This window comes from Vipera berus, assembly GCF_964194415.1.
Source record: "Vipera berus genome assembly, chromosome: 1".
Taxonomy (NCBI): Eukaryota; Metazoa; Chordata; class Lepidosauria; order Squamata; family Viperidae; genus Vipera; species Vipera berus.
In genome coordinates, this window is record NC_138202.1 from 125,764,839 (window position 1) to 125,785,423 (window position 20,585).

Consider the following 20,585-nt stretch of genomic DNA (forward strand, 5'->3'; position numbering starts at 1 on the left):
GACTATCCTCATCCTGTGGAAGACGTGTGAGAGAGTCCTGCTCTTGGAGGGCCTCTGCAGTCTCAGAAAAGAATCACATGAGCCTTGTTGAGCATTCGTGTGTGATTTTCTGAGGCTCCAGAGGCCCTCCCAAGAGCAGGGCCCTCTTACACAACTCCTAGAGCAGGGGTCTTCAAACTTGGCCCTTTTATGACTTGTGGACTTCAACTCCCAGAATTCCTCAGCCAACATGCCTGGCTGAGGAATTCTGGGAGTTGAAGTCCACAAGTCATAAAAGGGCCAAGTTTGAAGACCTCTGTCCTAGAGGGTCTGAAGGCCTGGTGTATCACCACAAATGACATGGCATGTCATAGGTGAGCTACCGCTGTACTAAGGTCTTTTAGGGAGTCTGGAACCGTGGTAACGTGATTTATTAGCAGATCTCATGTCCATGTGATGTATGATACTGTGGTAACATCTGGGACAGAGGAAAAATGTAATTATGTAGAAAGTGCTGTCTTTCCTCTTGTCCCTGATTTGGGGTGTGAAATAATGATTTTTTATACAAAATAGTAAATGCAGACATCAGTTGAACTTTGGGGAAGGCTTGTTTCTTTTGACAAGTTATTAAACAAATGCGTAAGAATAGCTCATTAATTTGTGAGTCCCCCCCCAAAGAGAGAAACCTCTGAAGCTCTAAAATGTTTAAAAGTAATAAAGTCCTTAAAATGGCTGTAATTCTATGAAGTAGACAAGTATGAGAGCACTCAGTATTATGTGAAGGAGTAAAAAAGCTATTAGATGGCTTAAATTCATACAGAACAAGAAATGTAAGAGTGAAGCAATACTTTTTGCTAATAAATTAGGGGGGGGAAAACCCAGAAATTTAGGCAATTAGAATATATTCTGAACAGGAATAATTTTGTGATCAGGTTTTTTTTAATATGGATGAGTGTAGGAGTTGCTTTAGGTAAAAATTTGGTGATCCAATAGCCCTTTGCCTTTCTAAAGTTATGTGCAATTTAAAATATATTCCTTATTAAAATATCTGAGGGATTTTGGTTATAAGATTTATTTTGCTGGGTATATTTTTGCATATAATTTCTATACAGAACAATTTACAGTGATCCCAAACCTATATTTCAAGTGTGTGTATATTTGAAGTAGCATGGGATATTTCTGTCCATGCTATTTTTATTCTAGGGAGCTAAAGATACACTAGAGACCCAGAAAATGCAGATGACATTTCCATTTTATTTTGTGCTTTGTTTAAACATTTGCATAACTTTAGTCTGGGTACTTCTATTACCAAAAGGTAATTATGTGATGTTCAAAGATAATGTCTAGTGCAGGTTAAGAATTAGAAAATCTTGTAATGTCCAAAGAAGTATCTTGAAAGTAGAAAGAGTCCAAAATTGTAGATAACTTGCCCAGATTGCAGGGCACTTTGTGCTCCTCAAATCCATAGTGTGGCTGAGAGAGAAAAAGAGACAGACAGACAGACAGACAGCAGAGTAAGGCTGATAGCTGTTTGTGCCTTCTTTCAATACTGTGTTTTGTCTTGACAATGGCAGTATAAAAGTGCTTTTTAAAAAAGATGGATAAAGTGAATTCCCAAACACTTCTAATATCAGCTATAATGGAGGGAGGTAGCTCAATTGCTAATGGTTTACCTCTAAGCGACAAGTTGAATGGGTCAGTCCCCAGTCCCCAGCAATTTGGCATGTAATTATTGAAGTATAAGTCCATGTTTAGTATGAATTTGTAATTAAAGTTTACAAAACAAAATAAAAAACAGTAATTGACAGCAAGCTTGCTGTTACAATTCAAGCCAAATTTTGATCATTTTCATTACATTTTCCTTGGACTTCATCAAATGAGGCTGGGGACAGCTTATGTGATTATAGACAAAAGTCTCCTAACTAGAGACTTTTAATTAAGTATATCAATTTAGCTAGAAAGAAAACACTAATATAAAAAAATACTTATGTTTCTGAATATCTAAGGTGTTATTTAGAATCCTTCAAAGCTTGCCAATACAAATTGTGTCTTTTGACAGTGATTTGTAACCTATTATTTTTTAGTCTTAGAATTAGACATATACGACCATCAAACAAAAGCTTGTAAATGACTGCTTTCTCATGAAGACTATTTAACAATTATTTCAAAGTCTATATATTCTTTATATTAAAATAATTATGAGAAAATGGTATGGGAATATGTCACATTCAAATAATTATTCTAAAATGAAACTGGAAACACTAAAGGGAAAATTGATATCCCTCAGAGCTGAGTAGACATAAGCTATATATAGCACATAACCATGTCTTTGTCTTAAAAATGAAGACAAATGTGGCTTTTCTGCTACATAAAAGTAATTCAGTATATTATTTTTCAGCCCTTTTCTGCAAGATTTAATCTGCATTATGGTTCAAACCCAGCTGTGAAACATAACTAAGATTCAGAAAGAAAAAATGCAGGGTCATACTTAGATGCTATGCTTCTGGGTACAATCCTGAATGGTTGTGCCAATCATAAATCCAAATATTTATTTCTTTCCACGTATGACATGAGGCACCCATCAGAGATCTTGCAGCAGTAGCATCTGAGCAGCCATAGATACTCAGCAACGTAGCAGGCATTTTTCTAAACTACAAATTATATTAAGCATTGTAATGTGGTGAATTTATTTGTATTTTATATCTTGAAGCCTGATATTTTTCATGAATTTGAAAGTGACAGGGAGGCTTGGTATGAAGTCTGGCAGGTACTTTCATTCATATATATAGAAAGCCTAATGTCTAAAAAAAAGATCATGATAGTCTCCCTGGAGAAATCTTAATTTTTAGCATAAGCGTTACTCCTTAATTTTTAAGAAGTATATGGGTTACACACAGTCGATTGAAATGTTCTTGTTATACTAACAAAGCATTCAAAGACATCTGAGTGCCTTTATCTTTTTGCCTTAAGTTTATTTTCTTAGCATATTGATTACAGAAAAAGTTCAAATTACATAAGACCACTTACTAAGTAGCATCATAATTTTTCCCTTTTTTAAATTAACTAGGGAGTATATATAACATTTTTTTAGATAACCATATATAGACTTTCAAGCCTTGCTGATAGCATGTTAACATACTGATAGCATGTTAAACCTTTATCCAAGTATGTCATTAGTTTTAAACTAAGCTGTTAAAAATATTCCAAGTTCACTAATTTCAAATGGAGATGTTAACAGCACTTAAACTTAGATATGATTATATTCTTTATTCTTAACCCTAGAACTGGTAAATTCTGCAACGTGGAAGTTCTACGTACATGCAAATTATTTAATTCTAGAATAATCAGCTCAAGTGAACTGAGAATGATTTTAGTGGTACTTTCTTTTAAGGAAGTATTTGCTTAAAGCAAGTGACAGTATTGGTTCTGAATAGGAAAATCAGATGTGATTTCAAATAAGGTATTTATATTCTATTAATGCCATATAACTTTAACAAGGACAAATCTTGTTCCTGCCATTGTCCAGATTTAATGTAGAATTCAGTAATACTTTCAACCAAGTTTGCAGCGGTGTCTGACATTTAAGAAAATTGGTCAAAAAAAATAATATATTTATTGAATTTTTTAAAAAAAAATATTTGAAACATATTGCACCTATAGAGAATTACAGACTTTTATGCTTGAATGTATATCTCTAAGGTGAGGGGTTTTTTAAGTAAAAGTATTACTATCAACATACCAGTACAGGTTTGTGTACTTATTATGTATATGTTAGCAAATTACTGAAAACCAAAGCTTTTGTACTCCTTAGGTACAGCCAAAAGCACTATTTGTCTAGTTTAGTGGCTATTAGCAACTTTCCTGTGATTTCTAAGTTGTGCTGGATATATTTATTACTATGGCTGTCCCAGATACACTTGCAATCCAAGTGGCTCCTTATGCAGTAATATTTTTGAAGGTGCTAGTGAAGCAGCACATAATCCTACAATTATACACACCATGCTTTGGGGTATTTAAATGTGTTCTGGGATCATAAAATGCAGTCTTTTTGGAATCCAAGCCTTACAATCCCAGGTACTACTGCTTATACTATTTTGGGAGCTTGAGCTAACTCTAGTTCAATGATAAATACATAGATTCCAATTGAAGTGGGAGAGAGAGGATCTGGTACAGAATGTAAAGTAGATCTATCACTTAAGGGAAAATGAAGGCACTTATCCAAAATCTAGCTTTATGAGGAAAATAGAAAAATTAGCTCAGAATGAAAAATGCTGCAATTAGACTAACATTTCATCTGAAGCCTTTTCAAAAGTAAAGAAATATTTTTAATGAATTTAAACATTGGCTTAAATATATTGTATTTGTCATTGGCCTTTGAATTGTGGTGTTATATTCTATAATGGATATACTGAGTATATCCTAAATATACCCACTGTAAGATTATACTTGGAGATGATACGTAGGCCGTGTCAGAATAATCATTGGTTTCATCATCTCTCTAGGGCATATTATTCTCATAGCATCCATTGTACTAATCAGAACTTTGGACATATTCTGTAGCAGATAGTGAAGACCATTAGTATTTGGATAGTGAAGACCATTAGTATTTGGAGGGTTTTGCTATGAGGGAGAGGTATACTTGAATGGCGCAATATTCACACAGCTGTGATCATGCTGATTCCCCTTTGATCATGTGAAAATAGTCATACAGCTGCAGAAAAATGTGCACCTGGCAAATGATCCTGTATATGAGCACAGCAATTCTATTTTAATGATTATAATTACAAAATGAAATGGAAATGTTGCAGACTATATCAACCATGAAATTGAGCATTTGGCTTATGCAGAAGGAATTTTGAATGCAAGGTATGTGTCCAAGCAAGTGTGTTAATTATAATAATAATGATTTTCCAAATTTCCCAGTCTTAAATTGGAAAACAAATTCTCTTTGGTGAGAGAAATCTAATAAACAGCCCTTATAATACTCTCTCTAGCATACGGTATGCTGCATTAGTAAGAAGAAAGATTACTAACTGTGAGGATAATTATCTATACCTCAGCATCTTATAAGAGGCTGGAGCCAGGTTCTTTGTCAGGCTGTACAGTGTAAAGTCAGTTACTGCTTTGACTACATTATGCCATTCTTAAGAGATGGATAGTAGTTAAAACTAAATGGAAATTTTAAAAAATCCCATATAGAACAGTATTTTGTCACAGATCAAGAGAACATATCTTGACAACTTGATAGCAATTTCACAAACTTTGTAGACATGAAAAAGTAAGATTTTACTTCATTTCTGTGTGTATAGCTTCTGACCTCGACACTTTTAAGGCAAAACCCCAATGTGGGTCAGAAGCTTGCTTTTATTGTTAATTTGGGTTTAACAACGTGCATAATAAGTGATTATTGCTGTGGCAAAGAATGTGAAATAACTTTAGATTAAATGTATTTCTTTGAGAGGAACAAAAAGACTGATTCACAGGCATGGAGAGATTATGCCTAGATTCCTACATGGGGCGGGGGATGGATTAAATGTCCTCCAAAGTCTCTTCCTCTTTTCTTTGATTTGATTTCTTTCTCCAATAACATTTTACCATATTCTACCTGACCTTGTTCTTGAGGAGTCCCTGTTTTGAAGGTCTATTTTTGAGGGGACACAAGGGCTGCAGGATAGAAGAAAGTGGGATTGTCTTCCTTCGTGAACCAGATGTCTCTGATTGACCTGACAAATAAACCAGGCATATAAGGTCAAATTGTAGGGAATTTACAATAAGTAGAGAATATTGGCCTAGTATCAAAGTCCTTTTAAGATTATACAGGGTAAACATTAAAGTTTTCATTCAAGTACTTTATATTTTTCATTTGGATTGTTTTTGGCCATTAGTTTATTTATTTTGCTGATTTTTAATTTTGCTATATTTTCCCTAGAGAATATTTATTCTAAAAGACAATTTATCTTTAAAAATAAATTTTGTATTTTGTTTCTGACTCTGCCCCTTTCCCTCCTGTGTGTGGGCATCCCACGTTATACTAGATTAAAGTGGGTTAGAGATGGATTGTGGTTTTCATCTTAAGTATTTCTGTACTATCTTTCCCCCTTAGTATAAATAATCAAATATTATTCCATTCTGAAAATAAGTTTACAGCTTAAGGGGAAAAGGAGACTTAGTATAATGAGCCAAAGTATTCCTTGTGCCATAGCAAATTAAAATATTGCACATACTCAGTCTCATCATTCCAAACAGTTTAGAGCCATAGTCTCTGGTGTTTTAGGACAATGAACTTTTAAAGACATGCAAGCAAGTGAGCAAACCTGAGATTTCAGAGCTACTGGAATCTTAGCAGCATTTTTATCTTGAAAATGCAAACTTTTCATATCTCAAATAAGAATGTACACAGCAAACCTATTACATTCCTTTGGGAATAGGTGGGGAATTATATAAATGCTCTCAAGTACAGGGTTTTTTTCCCCCCTGTTTCTCCTCTTACTAAATAAGTAAACACAGAAAAGCTAATAATTTCTCCAATGGTGTTTCATTGTGACTTATTCAAATTTAAATAGTTGACTTACAAGGGAGAGGTGGTTTATATTACTGGGTGTTAACAGTCTGCTATGGGGGACAGTTAGAATTACTTTCCTACAATGTTTATTGAGTTTTTATTCTGAGAAACCTCAAAAAGAAGTGGTGTCAATAATGGGAATATTCAGAGTTAACTTGTTTAGAATTATTCAATTTTATTAACTTCACATACCATCTATCCCCATGCAACCCCAGGTGTGTATGCACATGTGCACCCAACAGGCACATAATCAGATTTTTTTTTAAAAAAAATTCTTTTGTTTGGAACAGGGTCTAAAAGCTCAATTTCACGTTGCTTGCTTTTTGTATGATTGTTTTGCTAATATCACCAGTTTAAAACTTGATACTTTTAACTGTAAAAAAGAAATAGATTACCACAAAATATGATACGTCATACCTCTAGCAAGTGTCACTATATATGAGGAAGTCAGTGGCAGACTCATTTTTCAAAAAGCTATGAATAATAATATATAAATCTTATCCTTTTGATCTAATGTACATTTTTATGCAGCTGTCAAATTCTCTATTTAATCCCTTTATTTCTTTAAATGTTTTTACTCTGTTTGAATGCTGGGCACAGTTTGTAATGTATGTACACAATGGTATTTTTTTCTATCAATGTTGACTTTTGCACATTTTTTGAAAATGTTTAATTTGTACACTGATTTAATATTCTGACCAACTGTTATGGAGTGTATGCAAAAACGTATGTGTGCAATGTACTACTGTCTTGAATGTATGAGGATTTTCTAATTCAGTATAAATGTATGTCAACTTCTGGCTTTATCTTGGTTGAGGAACTCAGGACATTAATGTTGCTTACTAGTTCCCCATTGTAGATCTAATCCAGCAACTTGGTTGCATCTAAGCAGCTTTGTCACACATGCACACACACCCACATGCACACAAATAATTCCATTTGTGAACAGGGATTTCCCAGCTCACTTCATACTGTTGGAATATACCAGTCAAATATTGGCAATAGTTTGTGACATAATTGGTTTAAAATAGCAATTAACTGAGTTTTCTCTTTCCTGTCTTTAATGTAAGTCTTTTCACATTCAGTTTTGAGTATTTGACCATTATTTGAGTGGAAAATTGGCCAAATGCCAAATTGTTTCACCTGTATGTGAGGAGAGTGCATGCAAATTTTTCAAAAGTATGAAGCAACTAAGGAAACACTGCTTACATGAAACTTCATGCACTCATCAAAGCCACTGTAAACCTTAGGTTGTGGCAAAGATGTCTCACTTTCAAAAATAAGGTATACAAAAATACCTTCTGTGTACTGTGTTTTCTCTTTCCGACAGACTCCACAGATTCATTTCTACATTTTTAAATAATTCTTTTTTTAAAGGTACTGCATTTAGTTAGATAAATATATAAAAGCTTTGAAAGATAATTTACTAGATAAATATATTTTCAGCTGGCTGATGTTCAGAAAATATTTTTTTAATTTTTGTTTTTAACCATTCAAAATGTATTTGTATTTCCAGAATTGGACATGAATTGTATATTAAAACACTCTGGCTGGACAATGGTTTGGTTTGTCTTGTAAGGATTGTCTCTCTCTCTCTCTCTCTGTCCCTCTCTCTGTATGTCCCCCCTCCTCTCTCTCTTTCTCATTTTTTTTAAAAAAAACCCTGAAAAGTGTTTCCTTGATACGAAGAATAGTAATACTGCTCTGCAAAGCTGAAAGCAATCTTTGAATTTATAGCTGCTTGAAAAAAATGAGACACATAACCAGTCTTAGAAGAGTCAGATGATGTTTTTATCGCCTATTCCCTTTTGTTACAATGAATGTTATGTCTCCTTCTGGATCTTAATGGTATTGGGGAAATTAAAGCATAATTGAGGGTACTAGCAGAATACCAATGTTTAAATTTAAGTTGACAACCTGGTTTTGAAAGAATCTTTGTATTAACGATTAAGACGTACCAACTGTAAGGTTGGGAAATAAGAGCACTGGGGATATCAAGAATCGACATAAAACTGGTATTCTTTTTTTTTTAAAGAGTGTACTAATAATGGCCTGGTATGGTGTGGTTTGTTCCATTGTTCATGCACATTAGGACTTTGTTATAGTGCTTGTACAAAATGTATAATTTTTAATTTTTTAAAAAAATACGTATTTATCCATTATTTTCCTGCTGGTAAATGGCTTCTTATTTTATTTTGGGGTCTTTATCAAATATAAAGTAAGCCATGCTTTATTATCTTGTGTTTGACCAAATTACTTTGTTTTATGAAATGTGTATACTGCTTGTACACATCTTCATTCAGAACAATTGTGCATGAGGACCTGCAAGAATTAATACAAGAAAGATTTTTTTTTTCCTTCCATGTTATTTCATTCTGGAAAGATTATGGTGCAAAGGTATACTGGATGTAACCTTATGAGCTTATGGAATGACTATAGATAATGGCACTTTTAAGTGTTAATAAAACAAATATTTATTTCCAATGTGTGTTTTCTGTTTCAAAAAGTGTTTTAATAATATTTAGCACCTATATAATGCTTCCATATATTGACTATAGTTTATACATATTTCAACAATTTTTGTAACAGTCTTGCAGATTAGGTTGCTTGTAGGTGAAAAGCTACAATTCAGAATGGATTATAAACATGGATTTTGAATAAACTTCTGTTTCCAAAGTGAGATCCTATAGAAATTGATATGGCCATAAATTTCACTGACTCCGATTTGTCATACTTGGGTTTTAAATTACAGTCTCATTCCTTTAATATACTACACTATTCATTTAATATAGCACTTCTGTATACGTTTTATAAAGTGTTTTGATGATTTCAATGTGTGTAATATTAAAACAACTATTTATGCAGGTAGACCTTGAGTTACGACCAGTGGTTTTATAACCACTTGGAGTTATGAAGGCCTCTGAATGGGTGCTTTATAGCACAACTATTGTAAAATGTCACAACACTCTCCCCCACAAACCATGGTAACATAACTGCATATCAAGTGCTTAGCTGGTTGCAACATCTCTGCAACATGACTGCAGTTTGTGACTTTTTTGCTGGTTTCTAGTAAAAAAAGCCCGTTCAGAAAAATGGGTTCACCTAACAACTGTGTCAGTTAATGACAGTTGTGAAAAATGTTGAAAAAAACACACCAATCCCATGGATGCCTCGACTTACAACCACCATGACTCACAACCCAATTTCTGGTCCCAGCTGTGGTCATAAATTGAGAATTATTTGTACCGCACTTCTACTAGAATATCTAAGCAACATACACAAATAGTCTGTTATATTTGGCTCTAGCTCAGTGATGGCGAACCTTTTAGAGACCGAGTGCCCAAACTGCAACCCAAAACCCACTTATTTATCGCTGGGTGCCAGGTGGGCGAGGCCTACTTGGTGGGTGTGGCTGTGGTGGTAATGGAAGATTGGGTGGGTGTGGCCAAGGTGGGTGTGGTCACCTCAATGTCGCTCGTGGGGAGGGACACCTGTGGGGGGCAGCTGGTTGAAGGACAGTTGCCACCTCCGAAGCATGGCGCGGGTGCCCACAGGGAGAGCTCGTGAGTGCCTCCTCTGGCACCCGTGCCATAGGTTCACCACCACTGCTCTAGCTGAAACAGTAGAGCACTATTTTAAACTAATATTCCTGTAATCTTGTGCTTAATAAAAAAGATTTTTATTCCTAGGCTTGCAATCAATAATTCAAGATAAATGGTAGAGCAGCTTTTGAATTTGGTATTTTAAGAAAATTTAAAATAAAACACACTTCAATATGTTTGGGCTTGTGCAGTATGTTTACCCAAGTCTATTAGACCAGGGCTTTTCAACCTTTTTACCCATTGTACCACTCTTAGGATATGGCAATATCCGAGTACCACCAGTCGCTTAGCAAGATGTCAAAAACTTGACCAACAGCTTTCTTTTAGTTTGTTCAAGGCTAGAGCTATCACTACATTGTTTCTTTTGCTTTGTATTTCTTGGCTGTCTGCCAGAGGCTATTAGCTGAGTGGGGAGGGGAAAAAAACCTCTGGTACTTTTATTTTTCCGGCTTGACTTTTCTAAGAGAAGGGAAATAGATGTTTCTTTTGGAGCAGTTTTTTGTATTTGTAACAGTTGGTTTCAAGGGCTAGGTTTTCTACCTCTTTTCCTATTGTTCCTGCCTGTTTAATATTTCCCAAAGATATTTCTTTTTCATGGGTATGTAGATGCTAACTTCTAATTATTAATTGAATCAACAATCCCATCACAGCCATGGAGCAAGTTCTTCAGAGATCTCAAACCAGGGGTAGAGAACCTTGGCTCATTTATGACTTGTGGACTTCAACTCCCAGAATTCCTGAGCCAGCATAGCTCTGCTTGGAAACCTCTCCCTTTCCCCTCAAGCATGGCTGGCTCAGGAATTCTGGGAGTTGAAGTCCACAAGTCATAAAAGAGCCAAGGTTCCCTGCCCATCTTAAAACGGCTGCTCCGTGGGAATTGCATCCCATGAGGGAAGCCGAGTGAGGGATTTACTTTGGAAACTGGCGTTTGTAAGTCTAACCAAACAGGCCAAAGCTGACAGCTGCTCTTTGCTAAACTCTCCCCCCCCCCCAAAAAAAAAGCAAGGTTGCAAAAAGAGAAACCAGTGAAGAAGCCAAACTTTTTCCTTCAACCTCCTCTAGAGGAAAGAGGAACGCCCGGCATTTTTTGTCCAAATTGGCACCCAAAGCAAAGGGGAAAAAACTGCTGTGGAGTTTTGAAAAACTGCCAGGGCTGCTGCGCCCCTTCCCAAAATAAAGCGCCCCATGCAGCCCAACCTCATCGCGCACAGCCGCTGCAATGCCTAGCCATTTGCTTATCCAAAATAAAGTACAGGTTGAAGCCCCCGTAGCAGGCAGCGCCCCCTCCTCTCACTGCCCCCCTCGCCTGTCACGGGACCATCGGTGAAAGGGGGAAAACGGTTGTCTGGAGGTGGGGTTTTTTTGGAGGGGTGGTGGTTTCAGATTTCCTTTCTGCTCTGCTTTTCCTCCGGTGCATTTTCAGGGGTGCTTCTGCCTTGCGCTTCCAGTGCAGCGCAGCGCAGCCAAGCCTGCCACTGTCGGCCAGGCGATTGGCAACTTCCGGTTCCCATTGTTTTGCTTTGCCCCAAATTTGAGGAACATGGAAGCCTCATTCCCCCCCCTCCCGCCCCCCTTCCCTGTGAAGGAAAGAGCTGGAATCCAGCACTGATCCTGGCACTTCTGCTGAGCCCTGAAGAAGCACCAATCAGAAGAAGCCCCGATCAGTTGGAGCCTGATGCTGATCCTGGTGCTTCTGCTGAGCCCTGACAGCCCTGCAGCTCCAGCTGTCTCTCGCTCAGGCTTGTGTGGTGTTGCCGCCGGTTCAGCTCATTCCCCTCTGCCGCTAGGATAGTCACGTACCACCTGCCAGGTGCCAATGTATAACAGGTGGCACATGTACCACCGGTTGAAAAGCCCTGTATTAGACTGATGCATTCACACAGTTCAGTAAGTGTAATTTTAACCTTAGTTTGCTTTGTGTTTCAGTCTTATAGGCAAAACTGGCTATTTGTGGTTCAGGAAGTTTTGAGAATCCAGGTAAAGCATACTGTATGAACTCAGCCTGTTCAGTGCCCAAGTAATACTGCATTTCCAATCTTTCTCCATTGTACTATTACATGTATTACTCTGAAACAAGCAACATCAAGCCCAGTAAGGAAGAGAGAAGAAACATGGTCTGAAGAATTCCAAGCATCTTTGGGTATATTTAGTTTTTAAAAACTTCCATCTGCGGCTGATGAATGTAGCCTGTGCAAGTTCAATGCAAAGACAAACTGGAGATGAGCTTCCCATTAAGTACCCCCACTTCTCAGAACTGCCTACTTTTCTGACTAACCTTTTATTTTAGGTGGGGGGGGGGTTGGATTAGCGGGCACATTTGCAGACAAATCAGAGCTACAGCCAACTACTTTTAACCTTTAAAGATGCTGACAGGGTCAAATGCACTTAGAAAGGACTAAGATTTTGCATTGCATTATACCAGATTCTCATTTTTTTAAAAAGCAAAAATAAAATAGTGTCTGAGAAATATCCTCAGCCACTATGAATAGACTTTAAAACACACCACAGACCTGCGGCACTAAGCCCAGCCCCACTTCCCGAGGGGGTGCCCAGCTGCATTTACCTCCTTCTCAAGGCTGCTGCTGCTGCTGCTGTGCTTGCTCTCCTTAGCCAGCTTGCTCATGATGGGTACGAGGGCAAAGTCAAGAGGGAGGCCCACTCCCTCTCCATGTGAGGAGACCTGGCTTTGTATCCAAAGCTTTCTTAGCAATAGGATAGGCCAGGAGGAGGGGGCAAGGGGATGGTGAAAGGGCAGCAGGACAGGACTAAGGCAGGACTTCCCTCAGACCCTCCCTCTCCTTCCTTCCTTCCTAAGAACAGAGTGGTGGGGAAATATTTGAGATGAGGGAGGGAGAAAAACAGGCAAGAAAGACAGCTGGGGAAGTGTCATCCTTTGTGAGGAATGAAGAAATGCACCATCGCCTGGAAGTGGCCACAGCACATGGCCCTCGCCTACTTCACATATCCGGCTTGGTGGTCTCTGGGGGAGGGGATGCAGTGAGCAGCTTGAGAGTCAATGTTACCTGTGCAATGCTGCCCAGCCCCCAGCCTGCCTGGTTTTGGCAGGCAGCAGGGTGCTCTCCTCACAGTGCTGAGAGGCTGAGCCAGGTAGTACGAATCTGAAGAGAAGTGCAATGCTGCCCAGCCCCTAGTCTGCTCAAAGTTGGCAGGGCCATGTGCTGGCCGCTTCCAGGCGATGGTACATTTCTTCATTCCTCACAAAGGGTGATACCTCCCCAGCATGCACCCAGGGGACAGTGCCGACGCAGCACGGGCCGGTCCCTCGCTGTTTCCAGATGGCCTTATGGAGCTAAGACTGAATGTATTTCAGCATAGATGATCACTACGAAATTGTACATTGGCTCCCGGCCAGCCTGGGCTTGGGCCAAGGCAGCGGGGGCCGTTCCCTCAGTTTCCAGGATGGCTTCACGGGCAGGGCTTTTTTTCCTCATAGAACGCTCAGAACGGAGTTCCGGCACCTTTTTTGGATGGAACCTTATAGCGTAGGCAAGGCGGGTTGTATGACGTGTGAGTTCCGGCACCTTTTTCTTTTACAAAAAAAGCACTGTTCGCGGGCCACATGAAACTACTTCGTGGGCCAGATGCAGCCCCCGGGCCTTGTGTTTGACATGTCTGGATTAGACAATCACTTGTCTGAAATGGTATAGGTTCTCCTGCTAGAGCAGGGGGCTGGACTAGAAGACTTCCAAGGTCCCTTCCAGCTCTGTTCTACTCTATCCCTTTATTAGAAGGGTGGTGGTGGAGGACAGACCTTCTGCTCCAAGTCAACATTGTTAGGATATGTTAGCTCTGCTCTTTGGTGAAGAGTCCCTAAATTACATGGTGGACCTAAATATAGCTTTTAGTATTTTCATAATTGGTATTTATTCTGCAAAAAGCAAAAAGCCCACCTAATCTGAGCTACGGGAAGCAGGAGTTGCTTCTTCTCCTCTCCCTTCCAGTCTCATGGCTGTTTCATTGCGAACAGATGAAGGCGGAAAAACACCCAACCATTACTGATGGCTGAAGTCCTACATCCATTTCCCTCACAGCAGTAGGTCTCATTGAATTAAAAAGACCTTGCTTGAATGCGAGGACGTTACAAAGATTAAAAACGTTTCCAAGGGAAGAAGATTCCTGCAGCACTGCCCTAGAGGTTGTTGTTTGACAATCATACGGGAAGCTGTGAGGACGTGAATTCTGTCCTTTCGGTTTTTTCAACCTTCCGTCCTTAGTCCTGCTTACAGCCCTGAGATTTCCTGGAGGTCTCCCATCCCCTGTTCGCAAAGTTTTCGCTCTTGCGTCCTGGGAGGATTTGTCCCGCCCGCTCCTTGCCGAGCGAGAAAGCGAGCCAATCACGGACGACTGCAAATTCGGTCCCCTCCTTCCCCTCCTCCTCGAGGTTCCCGTGATGACGTCACAGAGGAGGAGCAACCGGATTCGCTTTCTTCCGCTCCGGAAGGGGCGGGACTTAAGGGGGAGATGCTCGCGGGCGGTGCTGCGTCGCCGGAGCGCCTCAGAAATGGGCAAGAAGGAGCGAGGTAAGCCGTCGGCGCTTTCTTGGGACGCTCTTCGGCTTTGTCACTTTAGAACAGGGGTCTTCAAACTTGGCCCTTTTATGACTTGTGGACTTCAACTCCCAGAATTCCTCAGCCAGCAAAGCTGGCTGAGGAATTCTGGGAGTTGAAGTCCACAAGTCATAAAAGGGCCAAGTTTGAAGACCCCTGCTTTAGAAGCTGTTTTGCTTCTGTTCGGGGAGCCAGTCTCGCCTTCGGGTCGTTGTTTCTTCGAAGGGGAAGTTCTTCCAGACCTGGCGCCGTTGGGTTTCCCCTCGTAGTCTTCCTCCTGAACCTAATGCCGGCTCTCTTTAATTCTTACAAAACGTAACGCGCAGCCAGCTTTGTAAGCGGTGATGCATTTGACGACTTAACAGCCTGTCCTTGTTTTGAGATAAATCGGTGCTTCCCGTACTCGCCTTGTTTGTTCTCTCTTTAAAGCAAGACGTTGTTTTTGCACACTCATCTGCCCCCCCCCTTTTTTTTTGCTATAACCCAAGAATGAGCAATTTTGTACGTGTACACTTTCCCGTGGAAAATCTTCGTGTGCTCTCTGAATTATGGCAAGTCCTTGAATAAGATTTACGATGCAGCATCTCTTGTGATGTTTTGATTTTCTCTGTTGATTGAGAGAAAAACATTCTCAGAGTAATAAGCCTAACTTTAACTTAATCTAAAGGAAAGCTGGTCATATAACAACTTTATTTATTGATTAGCCCTTGGGCCATATCAAAGTGCAAAGTTCCAGCAACAAACCGTCACCAAAACTTGATAAAAAGCAATCCAAAATGGAATTTGATAAAATACAATTTAAAATGGAATTAAATAAGATACAATTTAAGATGAAATAGTAATAAAATACAAATTTAAGATATAGATAAAATATAACATTATATTTCGGAGTCGCCCTTACAATCTACCCCAATCAGTCCCACATATGCAGATCTTAACCGAATCATTTTGTTTAAATACTGTGCTACGTTAAATGTTATTTTCAAGTTCTGACCGGACATAAGATAAGTTATTTTGATATGGGGATCCCAATGGGTCATTCGTTTGGTATACAGACCAAGATACCTGTCTCTCACCCAGGAAAGCTGGTCATAATTTGTAAAGCTGTATGTTTTGTCCTTGAATATTAACTAAGGAAGTGGGAAGAAGCCTTGGAACAGCTAAAACAATCGTTCCCAGCCTGGTTCACCTTAAGTGATCCCTATCTGAATACAAGAACAGCTACTTCTTGAAGCCAGTACAATATGCTGACATTTATGATTCCCTCAAAGTTTTGCATTAGGAAATAGCTCCATTTGTGTTGTCATTTTTTGGCTGAAGGGAAAACAATTGTGGAACTGCATCTGGGTTTAACTACCGTTGGGTTTCCAGATAAGAAGAAATCGAAAAAACGCCATTATGAGGAGGAAGAGGAAGAAGAATATGACCTTACAGGCAAAGAGTCCCAAGAAGCAGTTCCATCAGCTGCAGGGAAGCAAGTGGAAGATTCTGGGACCAAAGTTGATGAATATGGCGCAAAAGACTACAGGAACCAGATGCCACTGAAAGCTGACCATTCCTCACGCCCATTGTGGGTGGTAAGTCCTTTTAGATGCATTGCTTTTCAAAAACGTTTTGTTCGAAGGAAGGAAACATACACCTTATTGTTTCCTATCTGCTAGCTTCTAAATGTGGTCCTATTTGATTCTCCATACCTATTTGATTCATGTGACAAATGAGACCCAAGTTCTCTCTGCATTTCACATTATACATATTCATCCATTTTAAAGGAGCTGGAAGGAATGTTTGTTGTTTTATTATTATACGGTGCCTGATTTTTGTGTGATTGTGATTGGTGTGTAGTGGGGGAAGCGGGGAGAAAGAGAATTTCAAAAAGTCACCCATGCAAGCAGAAGGAATATTTTTGCTCTGTGGATGAATTTTCTAGGATGTTACATCAAACTTTTTATTCATTCTTTGGGCAGTTTTGTGAGAAATATCACTCTCCTCTTCAGATGGGTTGGAGATGCCATTTATGTTCAGAGCATCTTTTTAATGACTCAGTTCACGAACCTGCAGTCCATGCCACCTCAGCCAACATAACCTACTGTATAATGAGAGATGCTGGGAGCTGTAGCTCGATAATATCTAAAAGGCCACATGTCCCCTTGCCATACCACTAAAGCAGAAATACAAATACATTCACAAAATTGAATTGATTAGGGTAAATTCTTTTCCTTGCCTCATATTTAACAGCTTTGGTACATGTAGTTATTTTGGTTATCTTCAAAGTTTTTGTCTATTCTCTAGGCTCCTGATGGCCATGTTTTCTTAGAAGCCTTTTCACCTGTGTACAAGTATGCCCAGGATTTTCTTGTGGCCATTGCTGAGCCAGTTTGCCGACCTACCCATGTCCATGAATATAAACTGACTGCTTACTCCCTGTATGCTGCTGTCAGTGTGGGTTTGCAAACCAGCGATATCACTGAATATCTGCAAAAACTGAGTAAGACTGGTGTGCCTGATGGGATCATTCAGTTTATTAAGGTACACTGTCATTCATTATCTAATTGCATGTTCAGGATACAAAGGGCTGGGGGAGGGGGGGCGAATAAAACATCACAAGAGATACTGCATCTTCTCTTGTGTTTGGCTTTGGTACAGAGCTTCATGGCAAGAATTATTTTGGAAATCAAATGAAAGAAATAGGCCATGTACTTTAGTATTTACATTTGATTGTTTACTTCAGCTTAATTCAGGAAGACAAAAAACTGGGATGCAAGTAGAGAAAGGTTGATTCAAGTTAGGTATAAGTGACAGAAACGGCTTGCTTTTTGGGAGAATGCATATGAAATCATATGGTCCAAATCAATATTTAAGGCAATTTTTCTTATGAATTGCAGCCAAACATTTAGTTTTGATTTCCCTTTCTTATGGAATAATTTGATGAAAGTTTACTGTAGTCACCTAATTTTATGTGTAATACAAATAGATTTTATTCATCTATTTCTAATTAATATTATTGTCTTGTAGCTATGTACTGTTAGTTATGGAAAGGTGAAGCTGGTCCTGAAGCATAACAGGTAAAAAGTTACTTGCATGATTTTTTTTCTGAGTTATGGAGTATGACATTTTCATCTGTGTGTTCTGGTATTAGTTTTGGCTTTGATGCCATCTCAGTTAACAAACTTTGTTTTTCATAAGGTATTTGAAGAAAATATGATTGAATCAGAAATCTATACAGTTATAACTTGTTAAAAATAAGAACAACTTTTTGATGGCCAGTGTCAACAGGAATAAATCAAAATCAAATGGGTCCAAACAAATAAATATGTGATGTCTGTGTAGAAAAAACAAAGGAACTAAAATCAAAATGCAACAAACACCCAAATTCAAATAACAGAATAACCCAAGCTAACCAGCGTATGCTCTTTCAAATTGTGACTTGTTGACCCAAGATTAGTGGTTTCTTATTGTACAAATGTGGCCATTGTCTCTTTAAGGATATAGTCAGGTATAAATTCTTTGTGTTTCTCCAATTGAATAGCACATTACCTGAAGAAAATGCAAAAACCTGTATATGTTTCTATAGAAGAAGATGTTAAAATAGTAAAAAGTTATAATGTTTGTTATAATTATTTGTATTTTTTTTCCTCCCTTCCCCTTTTTTTAATACTTGCTAGGTATTTCGTGGAAAGCACCCACCCTGAAGTCATTCAGCAACTTCTTCAGGACCAAGTTATTAGGGAGTGTCGCCTGAGAAATGCAGAGGGGGAAGAAACTGAACTCATAACTGAAACGTTCAAGAGCAAATCTGCAGTAGGTTGAGATTATGGTCCACACACTTTATATAGCGTGTGGGAACTATTTGCTTTATTCTGTAACAATAGTTGAACAATTATGTCAAATCTGATTTCTCTTTATAAGAATTCCTTTTCAGTATGGTGAATATGCTACATATTTTTGTGCCTGTTGTCACCACTATTAATCCTTAGGGAAGGGTTGATTTATTTATCTATCTATCTATCTAGACCGAGATGCCTTACGTACGGTCACTCATGCGCTCGTGACCTCTCGTCTTGACTACTGCAACGCTCTACATGGGGCTACCCTTGAAGACCACTCGGAGGCTCCAACTGGTACAGAATGCAGCCGCGAGAGTTGTATTGGGAGTTTCCCGACACTCCCATGTCACACCTTTGCTCCGCGAGCTGCATTGGCTTCCAGTTGTCTTCCGAGTGAGGTTCAAGGTGTTAGTAATGACCTACAAAGCCCTACATGGCATGGGTCCGGAATACCTTGGGGAGCACCTGCGGCCGGCGTCAACTTCCCTCCGCCCAGTACACTCCCACAGAGAGGGCCTCCTCAGGGTGCCACCGGTCAAAGAATGCCGACTGGTGGCCCCCAGGGGGAGGGCGTTCTCTGTGGGTGCACCGGATTTATGGAACCATCTTCCGGTCGAGCTCCGGATGGCGCCCGATCTCCGCTCCTTCCGGCGCGATCTTAAAACCCATCTCTTTAAACAAGCTGGCCTGGCCTGATGGGACGGGGTGGGATTTTATAAATGGACTTCAATTTTTAATCTGTATTAATTTATTATGGGCATTATTTAATTACTTTTTAATAATTTTTAATTTTTGTATCTTGTTTTTTATGTATTGCCCTGTTCACCGCCCTGAGTCCTTCGGGAGAAGGGCGGTATATAAATTAAATAAATAAATAAATAAATAAATTTACACTTTATTGTACCTGCACAGTCTGCTTTCATACATTCTTTAAATGTTCTTTGCCTCTCCCAGTGATAAAATGAGCCTCTTTCTGGCTTCATTTTTCTCTACTCAGTTGAGAAATCATATCTATTTTAGATTTCAAAGTCTGGTGAAAATAGTGGGCCATCCACCTCTCAAGGGGCAGACGGTCAGAATAAACCAGATGTCCCTGCTGACTTATTTGAATTTTATGAACAAATGGACAAAGATGAAGAAGAGGAAGAGGAAACTCAAACTGTGTCTTTTGAAGTGAAGCAGGCAAGTACATGAATTTACTTATACCTTACTATTCTAATAGAAGCATATGGAATATGAACTACTTGTAAAATAATATCTTATTTTTGATGCGATGAGATGTCTAATAATTTAAATCTTTTTTTTCCTTAAATACTTTTGTGTCTCTTTGCCTAGTCTTCCTGTAAATTTGCATTTCATTCTACAGTGGAACCTGTTTTAGTAGTGTTGTATAACTGCAACATATGTCCATTAAAGGAATCAAATCAAAACACACTAGTTTCTGTGGTGGTTCCATGGCAAACTAGTTAAAGGAGTGTGATGGCTTTTTGGCAGAGATTGACAGTCTCCAGACAAGGAAAAACCTTGAGATTGCTCACCTGTACTTCCCTAGCTGCTCCTTGTCAGTAGATGGCAGGAACTGAGGTTTTTGTGGTCAAACTTGCAAGTCAAGCAGCTAGAAGTTAGGGATTTCAGTTAGGCTCACAACTGCAGTCTATAAAAGACAAAGTTTGCAATAGTGGTGAATATCTGTAGCTCGTGTAGGATGAGGGTAAAGATTTCTTTTCCGAGCTTGTGGGTTGGTTTCTGAATGTTTCATTAATCGACACACCCACACCTGAAGCCCTTATAAACAAAAGAACACTGACATCTCCTAAACACTGCTGAAGATGTTACCTAACCTGTTAACGAAACGTTCAGAAACCAACCCACTAGCTCGGAGAACAAACCTTTACCCTCAAGACATAAAGTCCAGAAAAGCTTCACTTTCTTAAACACCGTTGAATGTAATCAATTTATAGTTAGATCCTGATTGGCAGGATAGGACAAAACCACTTGTTCAGTCAAAATTCTTTCTGGATCAAATAAGGAGGAAAAAAAACTTTTAAAC

The 20,585-nt window shown here is 38.9% G+C and overlaps 1 protein-coding gene across 1 annotated transcript in view; it reads left to right on the forward strand.

The window, feature by feature from the left end:
- The first annotated feature begins 14,583 nt into the window (after positions 1-14,583).
- ERCC3 (ERCC excision repair 3, TFIIH core complex helicase subunit) overlaps positions 14,584-20,585 on the forward strand; it is a 32,153-nt gene continuing 26,151 nt past the window's right edge. The window contains exons 1-6 of the mRNA XM_081336472.1: positions 14,584-14,684; positions 16,083-16,288; positions 17,001-17,237; positions 17,724-17,773; positions 18,374-18,509; positions 19,556-19,717. Coding sequence (XP_081192598.1) covers positions 14,666-14,684; positions 16,083-16,288; positions 17,001-17,237; positions 17,724-17,773; positions 18,374-18,509; positions 19,556-19,717 — 810 coding nt within the window. The 5' untranslated portion in view covers positions 14,584-14,665. The remainder of the gene's footprint in view (positions 14,685-16,082; positions 16,289-17,000; positions 17,238-17,723; positions 17,774-18,373; positions 18,510-19,555; positions 19,718-20,585) is intronic.